Source organism: Taurulus bubalis (genome assembly GCF_910589615.1).
Source record: "Taurulus bubalis genome assembly, chromosome: 14".
NCBI lineage: Eukaryota > Metazoa > Chordata > Actinopteri > Perciformes > Cottidae > Taurulus > Taurulus bubalis.
Window position 1 is genome coordinate 454500 of NC_136602.1, and position 10501 is coordinate 465000.

The window sequence follows — 10501 nt, forward strand, 5'->3', positions numbered from 1 at the left end:
TCAGTTGGCCAACATTTCTAAAAATCCCTTTTTTGTATCAGCCTTAAGTAATATTCTAATTTTGTGACACACGGAATTTTGGATTTTCATTTGTTGCCACTTCAAATCATCAAAATTAAATGAAATAAACATTTGAATGCATCAGTCTGTGTGCAATGAATAAATATAATGTACAAGTTACACCTTTTGAATGCAATTACTGAAATAAATCAAGTTTTTCAAAATATTCTAATTCACTGGCTTTTACCTGTATACATATATACATGTGTATATATATATATACACATGTATATATACACATGTATATATATATATATATATATATATACACATGTGTATATATGTATAAACATATATACACATGTATATATATATACATGTGTATACAATCCAAACTACATAAGAAATAACATTTTAAAAGATGTTTTCTTTTGGTGTCTTGTGTATATATATATATATATACACATGTGTATATATATATATATATATACACATGTGTATATATATATATACACATGTGTATATATATATATATATATATATATATATATATATATATATATATATATATAAACACACACACGTGTGTATATATATACATATATATGTATATATACATTTTATTCGATTGATCTATAGTGATATGTATATATATACACACACATGTATATATACATATATATTTGTATATATACACATGTGTATATATATCACTATAGATCAATCGAATAAAATGTATATATATATATATATATATATATATATATATATATATATATATATATATATATGTATATGTGTGTATACGACGTTTAATGAACCATCATTATGTGAAGTGTTGATGGAGCTACAATGTTAGCGTAGCCTAGCACTGATCAATCCAAACTACATAAGAAATAACATTTTAAAGGAGGTTTTCTTTTGGTGTCTTGTGAACAAACCTAAAAAAGGATGAATTCTGACTTTTTACCAATCGGCATCATGATGTCGTTGTTTCAGCATCATTTTGATTGTTTACAGTAATTAAATCAGATGTTTATTTTGGGTTCTGCTCTGCAGTAAACAGATTAATTCAGCCGACATGTGATGAAAGCAGCTACGTTCGCCTCCAGATGATGTGATGAACCCAGAAGGACGGTGTTTGCTTTTCAGACGTATCTGTGACTTCCACAACAGAAACAGAGCAGTAATATTATTATGTTATTTCATGTGGTTGATTAACGTTGTTGGTGTCTACATGGAGGAAAGGCCCTTCTCCTCTCTGACGTGATCTCATGCTGCAGTTACTCACTCTGACCACTGGAGGAAAACGCTGGAGGGACAATGAAGGGAAATTAACAGTTTACTCAAAAACAAAGAAGAACAAACAGTTGAGCAGAAAACTAAATATTTATTTAGTTCTGAGTGAAAAGATGCAGATTATTGAGTCTTTGATCTGATGACGTCAGACTGAAACATTATCGTCATTAAATGAACACATGATCAGTAATAAAATCAAAGAATAAAAAGTAAAATCATGACAGACTCCAAATGACTCTGAGCTCAGTAATGGGTAAGAAACCAATATTAACTTATTGAGTTGGTTCTTGATCAGTAGTTTGGTTCTAACTTCTTTTGTCTCTTTTGATTTGTTTCTATGAGTTTCCCCAAACTAGCACACAGTCAGTGATGAATGGAAGTCAAAGTGAACAATACAACGTGAATAATGAAGCTGGACTTAACAAATCCTTCATGTATACACTGTTGTGATGGATTTGGACGTTTTAGCTTTGACATGATGTTTATGTGGTTTATGATCTAGAATCATCCAAAACTTTGATTTATTTTGATCTCAACGTCACTTATCAAAGTTTGTTCATTTGTTCCTCGACGATCAAAGATGATGAATTTAGTTTGTTCAAATCAAAACAACTCTTTACAAGTTGTGATTATTTCTCCACAGAAGCTGAATCTGATCCAGAAAGACTCTCGTTTGACATTCGGAGGTTTTTCTTCACACAAACAAATGTTTCAAGACAACAAAGTTGAGTTTTATACACAAAGTAAAACATGTTCCACAGCTTCTCTCAGACAACAGATCATTTCAGGTCATTACATGGACCTCGCTCAGCTCTCAGACCTCCATCTGCAACACCACAAGTCCAGAGAGCTCTCAACCCCCCTGAGTCCAGACCAGCTCAGGTACCCCTCACCTGCTGCACCTGTTTACAACCACTGAGAGATCAGGTTGCTGCTAACTAACATCAGCTGTGTGATCCTGTACAGGCTGAACTACCTGGACAGCAGAGAGAAGGTTTCTCTACCAGGAGGAGACTCTCAATCCTCCAGAGAACACAGAGACACTGAGGAACCAGACCAGGACCAGAACCTGAACCCAAACCTGAACCCAAACCCAGGATAAAGAGGTTCAGTGAATGTGGTGCTGAAGGTGTGGAGGTGGATCCGTGTGTCAGAGGAGACTCTGTAGAAGGACAGAGAGCCAGCAGGACAGTCCACATACACTGCTACTCTACCAGAGGGGGGGGAGGAGGAAGAGGAGGAGGAGGAGGAGGAGGAGGAGGAGGTGGTGATGGGTGTTCTCATCTTATTGTGATAGACATAGTAATCACCATCATAACACTCCAGACTCCAGGACTGATCATTCTCTCCAAACAAACAGTCTCCACTGTCTCCTCTCCTTCTGATTCCTCTGTAACTCACTGATATAGAAACTCTTCCTCTCCACTCGACCTCCCAGTAACAGCGACCAGTCAGACCAGTTCTACACAGCAGCTGCTCCCAGTAGTCAAACCTGTCTGGATGATCAGGATATGACTGATGCTCCTCCACATGTGTCACCTTCCTGTTGTTGTCAGACAGTTTTAGTTTCCTGTTCACTGTGTTTGTGTCGAGTTTGAGTTCACAGGAATCTGATGGAGAGAACAAGACACAATACAGCTGCAGTTATTAATCTATCATCTGTTCATCTAGTGACACTTTGATGACATCAGAGATGTGAATGAGTGATGTCACAGTCTGAAGATGGTTGAATGTTTTCATGAATGAAACTCAAAGCACACTTACACTTCCTCAGACCTGGTCTGACCCATCGGACTCCAGCAGGCTCCACCCTGAAAGGAGGAGGAGTCAGAGCAGCATGAACACATGAACATGACATCACTCTCATCACAGAGCTTTGCTATTCATGTTCACATGGACCACTTATTATTCATCAGCTCATATTCTGTTACTTCCAGCAGATCAACATGATGACTCATCAGGACTCTTTGTGTTTGTGTCACCTGATGAATGGAAGTCCACTATTCTCTCTCTTAGCTCTGTGTTTGGTCTCCACCTCCTGAGGGAAACATCTGTCTCTTTCGCTGCTAAATCAGAGGTGGGCAAACTACGGCCCATTTTAACCCGGCCCGCCGAGTATTATAATTATTATAACATGATTATTTACTGCACAGCCTCTTTGAGGCTGTGCAGTACTAACCCCCCCAAGTGAACCAAAACCTTCCAGACTAAACAATGCTTATCTTCTCACTTTCCCCTAAATACACCTCATTGGACCGGGAACACTAAAGTAAGGGTTTCTTTCATGTCTCTAGTATATATGGTACTATAGGATTTCTAATAGACTGACAGAGTGACACACACCCTATTTCATCAGAATCTCAGACGCACACTCTCTTTCTCACTACCTACCTGTGTGAGAAACACAGATACTATTTTGACGGGAAAGCTCCGCCCACGCTTATCAGGGGAGGTGAAACATACAAAGTGTTGCTGAGGAGTTCTACCAACTTTACTCTGCAGATACATACAACTCAGCAGCTTCCTGTAGGGCAACATGAGCAACAGGAATAAAAGGATGAGGCCCTGGAGCACATCCTTGATCACCACAGTGAAATAGAGGAGGACGTGTCTGAAGATGAAGACCGTCTTGAGGTCAATTCAGATTTCTTAACACTAGAAATAAACATAAATAAAGTTTACTTTCAATATAAATCATTATGACTCACTTAACTTGATTTTGAGTGAGCAGGTCAATATGACCCTGAACAGCAGAGGTGTCTCATCTTTATTTATCTACATCACCCCATGACAACAAGAAAGTCTCAAAATACATGTTATGGTAGACTAATGCAATTTATGTCTAGGTTTTTTCAATGTACCGAAAAGAATTGTTTGACTGTGTATTTTTCATTCAAACGAGTGAGTCAGCCTAATTGAACTCTGATCTATGGAGGGGTGAATAACTCAATTCCACTAAAAACTGATTGAATTGTTAGTAATGGTGTTGGTGATGAGGTACAAACTATAATTATTATGATTGTTTGGTTTCTGATAAGTTTTGGATGATTCAAGTCACATTGACCCGGGAACATCATTGCTGTGCATAAGACACAAACGTAACAGGAGGTTTAAGTACATTTAATATCTGAAAATTACTTTTGATACTTAAGTACAGTAAATATCAGATACTTTAAGACTTGTACTCAAGTAGTATTCTAATAGATGACTTTCACTTGAGTAAAAGTAAAGATACCTTACTGGAAAATGACTCAAGTATGGCTTTTGGGTACTTTATACACCGCTGCAACCCACCATGATGCCCGTCAACGTGTCAGGATACACCACTGTCCTAGTTTCTGATGTTGAGACAAGACAACGCTCCAGAAACACAAGAGCTTCATCCTGACTACTGTTCCCTGACTACTTCTGTCTGTATTGATCGTCTGATGTGGGACTCAAACAGTTAGATGAGTCTCTGGTAGTTTGAGGTCAGCTTGGTGTGTCAGGGTCGTATTAACCAGGCTGACAGTGTGACAGAGAACAGGTTTCCAGCTCTACCTCCTCTATCAGACTGATGGTCTGTGGCTGCAGCCTCTTCATACCTGAGAGTCTCCAGTCTCCAGTGTGGATCCTCCAGTCCATCAGACAGCAGCTTCACTCCTGAGTCTCCTGGATGATTGTAGCTCAGGTCCAGCTCTCTCAGATGGGAGGGGTTGGAGCTCAGAGCTGAGGCCAGAGAAGCACATCCTTCCTCTGTGAGGTTACAGCCTGACAGCCTGCAAACACACAAAACAACACACGTCACATCTTAAGACAATCTGAAGGAGGATAAGAGTTTATCCATGCATGTACATCAGGATTAAAGTGTCCATTAATTGTACATGTTGATGAATCCTGACCTGAGAGTCTCTAGTCTACAGTGTGGACTCTCCAGTCCAGCAGACAGCAGCTTCACTCCTGAATCCTGCAGGTTGTTGTTACTCAGGTCCAGCTCTCTCAGACTAGAGGACTGGGAGCTGAGGACTGAGGACAGAGCTTCACAGCTTCTCTCTGAGAGGTTACAGTCACTCAGTCTGAAGAGACAAGGAGGAAGACAAAATAAGCAATAAGTAGAAAAGATAGCAGTATTTAAGTTATGATCTATGAATCTAACTCTCTCTGTACTTACAGAGCTTTCTTGGAGGCTTTGACCACAGGCAGCAGCCTCAGAAGAGCCTCCTCTGAAGCAGAGTATTTCTTCAGGTCAAACACCTCCAGATCTTTTCCTGATGACAGTAAGATGAAGACCAGAGCTGACCACTGAGCAGGAGACAGTTTATCTGTGGAGAGACGTCCTGAACTCAGGGACTGTTGGATCTCCTCCACTAGAGAACCATCATTCAGTTCATTCAGGCAGTGGAACAGATTGATGCTTTTCTCTGGAGACACATCCTCACTGATCTTCTTCTTGATGTACTGGACTGTTCTCTGATTGGTCCGTGAGCTACTTCCTGTCTGTGTCAGCAGACCTCGTAGGAGAGTCTGATTGGTCTCCAGTGAAAGACCCAGGAGGAAGCGGAGGAACAAGTCCAGGTGTCCATTAGGACTCTGTAAGGCCTTGTCCACAGCACTCTGGTAGAGATGTCTTGGTTTAGGTTTGTCTTTAAAGACTTTAGACCACCAGGAGGTTGTTTGTTCTTCTACCATCAGGTTGACACCAGAGTTGATGAAGGTCAGATGGACATGAAGAGCAGCCAGAAACTCCTGAACACTCAGATGGACAAAGCAGAACACCTTGTCCTGGTACAGTCCTCTCTCCTCTCTAAAGATCTGGGTGAACACTCCTGAGTACACTGAGGCTGCTCTGATATCGATGCCACACTCTGTCAGGTCGGATTCATAGAAGATCAGGTTCCCTTTCTGCAGCTGATCAAAAGCCAGTTTCCCCAGAGACTCAGTCATCTTCCTGTTCTCTGGACTCCAGTGTGAATCTGTCTCAGCTCCTCCATCATACTTGACCTTCTTCACTTTGGACTGAACCACCAGGAGGTGGATGTACATCTCAGTCAGGGTCTTGGGCAGCTGTCCTCCCTCTGTGGTCTTCAACACGTCCTCCAGAACTGTAGCAGTGATCCAGCAGAAGACTGGGATGTGGCACATGATGTGGAGGCTTCGTGAGGTCTTGATGTGGGGGATGATCCTGCTGGCCTGCTCCTCATCTCTGAACCTCTTCCTGAAGTACTCCTCCTTCTGTGGGTCAGTGAACCCTCTGACCTCTGTCACCAAGCCAACACAGTCAGGAGGGATCTGATTGGCTGCTGCAGGTCGTGTGGTTATCCAGAGGCGAGCAAAGGGAAGCAGTTTCCCCCTGATGAGGTTTGTCAGCAGCACATCCACTGAGGTGGACTCTGTGACATCAGTCAGGACCTCATTGTTGTGGAAGTCCAGAGGAAGTCGACACTCATCCAGACCGTCAAAGATGAACACAACCGGGAACTCTTCAAACCTGCAGATTCCTGCGTCTTTGGTTTCAGTGAAGAAGTGATGAACAAGTTCCACCAAGCTGAACTTCTTCTCTTTCAGCACATTCAGCTCTCTGAACGTGAATGGAAACGTGAACTGGATGTCCTGGTTGGCTTTGTCTTCAGCCCAGTCCAGAGTGAACTTCTGTGTTAAGACTGTTTTCCCGATGCCAGCCACTCCCTTTGTCATCACTGTTCTGATTGGTTCCTCTCCTCCAGGTGAGGCTTTAAAGAGGTCTTCTTGTCTGATGGTGGTTTCTGGTCTGTGTGGTTTCCTGGATGCTGTTTCAATCTGTCTGACCTCATGTTCATCATTGACCTCTGCAGTCCCTCCCTCTGTGATGTAGAGCTCTGTGTAGATCTGGTTCAGAAGGGTTGGGTTTCCTGCTTTAGCGATCCCCTCAAACACACACTGGAACTTCTTCTTCAGGTTAGATTTGAGTTTACGCTGACAAACTGGAGCAAGAAGTCCTGAATGAACACACAACAAAGAGGATCAATGAGTCAAAGAATAGATTTCAACATGTCATTTCCTCAAAGAATGAGTCTATGAATATATTCTGGTCTCTTGAGACATTAGTAAACGTCCCATTTATCCAGCATGTTAAATCTTTAGAGAAATCCTCTTACTGCTCTGCAGACAGTCAGCCAGCTCCTCCTGCTTCATGCTTCTCAGGAAGTGCAGTGAGATCTTCTGAAAGGCTTCTGTGCTCCTCTTCCTCTGCTCTTCATCCTCACCGTCCAACACCTCCTCATCCTCTCTCTGAATCTCTAAGCATTCTGGGTAATCTGAACTCACAACCTTCTGGATCTTCTTCAGCTCGTCCTTCACAAAAGTGAGGATGTTCTCCTCCAGCAGCTGGAACAGAATATGATATGAATGACAAACTAAAACCATGGAAGCAAACATCAGATCCATGTTGGACAGACTGACAACCCACTGGTCTAAAGAGTGCAGCATGGAGATGGTTGTGAACAGAATAGATGTAAAAGTAGTTGTACATGTACAGACCATAAATATGGAGTCCAGGTGTGTTTGATGCTGCTGGGCAGACGGACCTCTGGGAACCTCTGAGCTCTCCTGGTCCTCTCTGTGGAGGAGTCATGAACAATCAGCTCACATTGTGTTTGCTCCACAGACTGTTTATTGTTCATGATATTAAAACACAAATACAACAATAAGTTAAACATGTTGTGTTGTGTCATGATGAATCATTTTCTAAACCAGATGCTAGTTTTAAGAACTTACTCTGGGTCATAAGAACGTTGTTCATCTTTGAAGTTAATCAGACGACCATTAGACCGATCACTCTTCATGGACACACAGCTGAGTTCAGGAGACTTTTCTCTCTTCTGCTGTGAACTAATAGAAACACTGAGAATTACCAAACAAAAAGGATTTATGGACATACACGATTAATTTGTCTGCTTCCACTGGTTTTCTTGGACAGTAAAATTGATATTATTTTCATTAAAACTTGTAGTTGATGGTAAAGAAGACACAGCTTCTTTATTGTGACGTGTTGTTTTCTTATTAAACCAACTAGACGTTACAATGAGACACAATAACTAAAACTACTGGAGTCACATCTTGTAGAAGTTTGACTCTGAGCCGGGGAGACGCTTATATTTAGGATCTACGTGATCTGTAAACTACAAGTAGCCAAAAGATTGGAACTAAAAGGAAGTCATTTTTTCTGTGACTTCCTGTGTCTACTTTGAAGTCAGCCTAAAACTGTCCGACTTGATTGCAGTTTATTGTCAACGCCTCCCGCTGCTCTCGTCTGATTCCAGGCGAGGTGCAGCTCTAACGAACGAGCCTACTGTTAGCTCCCTGTGTAGCGCTGATTCCTCTTGACTTGACAGTGGCTTCTTAAATCGTAAAATAACATTCAATATTATCATGAAAATGGTTTGAACGTGTATAATATCTTTAACTTAAAACTGTTGAACATTTGAAAAATGTAATAAATAATCTTAAGTGTCAGATAACGATTCATATCGTGAAATGACTTGCAGTTGTGACATTTGACATCTGGTTGCGTTGCCCGAGTTTCGCAACTAATTTCAAATTAAACGGGCATATAGTAGCAGCTAGCATTAGCTTTTGTTCTTGCTAGCAACTTCAATTATATACTTTGTAAATACAATAAAGATATTATGATAAAATACAATGTTTCTAGTTTTAGATCTGTTGTTTGACTTGACATGAAAAGTGTACCATCCTGGAAGTTAAAAGTATATTTAAATCAATATTTCAGAGAGATCTATAAATCTTTTCTCTCAGCCACAGATGGCAGTTGGTGTCTCTTGATGATGCAACATCCTGTTAACTCCTCTGCACTCCACTTCAGAATAAAAGTCCCATTTTTACGATTGCGTCACCTTGACATTTAAGAACATGAACATTTCTGGACAAAAGTTTATTAATTATTTCAACAGCTTAAAACTATTGGTGTTTGTAAACATTTATTTTATTTTAAATGTTTTAATAACAAAATCATGCCATAGTAGTTTATTTTAAATGTATTATGATGAAAATACATTATTTTATAGTTTTTATAGTCTGATCATTTGCTGGAACGGCTTCACCGCCTGACATGTTCAGGGTTTGAGGTGCCGACACATAACATAATATATATTATTGAATGAACTGAAAACATATTTAAACTGAATAGGTTTTATATAATTAAATTATGTATGTCATGAATTGATAAAACATTATTTAAAGGAAATAATGGATTCGGACACAATATGCATGTCATGTCATTGACCCATATATATAAATATTAATCACAATATATATATATATATATATATATATATATATATATATATATATATATATATATATATATATATAAGTGTATAAGTATATACGTGATTATATATATATATATATATATATATATATATATATAGTGATTATAAATATATATGTATACATATAATTGTGCATTCATAAACACAAAATATATACAATTATATGTGCCATAGTCTTCAAAAAACTAATCCCCAAACTACAACAGGTTGTCCCGAAACTCTTTGTAGTCTCCAAACCTCTGAAGCTCTGACCTCTCCTGGTCTGTGGAGGAATAAACTCACATTGTGTTTGCACCAGAGACTGTTTACAGTTAATGATTCTTATACAAACACCTACAGAGCAGTTAGTTAAACATATTGAGTTCTGTCATGATTGATCATCATGAAAACAACACTGTGAATGATGCACGACCAATTATGTGTTTCATAACTGAGAATCAGAACATTTAGTCATCTGTTTCATCTGTTTTAAGAACTTACTCTGGGTCATAAGAACGGCGTCCATCTTTGAAGAAAATCAGACCATCTTTAGACCGATCACTCTTCATGGACACACAGCTGGGTTCAGGTCCAGGTTCAGGTCCAGGTTCAGGTCCAGGTTCTGGTTCAGGTTCTGGTTCTGGTCCAGGTTCAGGTTCAGGGGACTTTGGTCTCTGATGGGTCCTACAACAGAGAAGAAGACCAGCAGGGAGGGGAATTCTGTTTTTAATCTTCAGCCAGAGCAGCTGTTGGTAAAACTATCAGCTATCAACAAGAAAAGGATCAATACAGAAACATTATATTTGACAAAGATTTCCTGAAAATGTGTGTGAGTGCTGAGGATCTGAAGATATGATTAAAGAAGCTGTAATTATGCGACACGTAGCATCTTCTTGGACAGAAGGGATTTGAACTGA

General features: G+C 39.7%; 1 protein-coding gene across 1 annotated transcript in view; it reads right to left on the minus strand.

Moving 5' to 3' along the window:
* Positions 1–1370: 1370 nt before the first annotated feature.
* Positions 1371–10501, minus strand: part of LOC306746939 (uncharacterized protein) — a 387486-nt gene continuing 378355 nt past the window's right edge. Inside the window, exons 10-13 of the mRNA XM_079229926.1 lie at positions 5181–5354; positions 4884–5057; positions 3064–3110; positions 1371–2909 (exon numbers count right to left, since the gene is read on the minus strand). Coding sequence (XP_079086052.1) covers positions 2317–2909; positions 3064–3110; positions 4884–5057; positions 5181–5354 — 988 coding nt within the window. The 3' untranslated portion in view covers positions 1371–2316. The remainder of the gene's footprint in view (positions 2910–3063; positions 3111–4883; positions 5058–5180; positions 5355–10501) is intronic.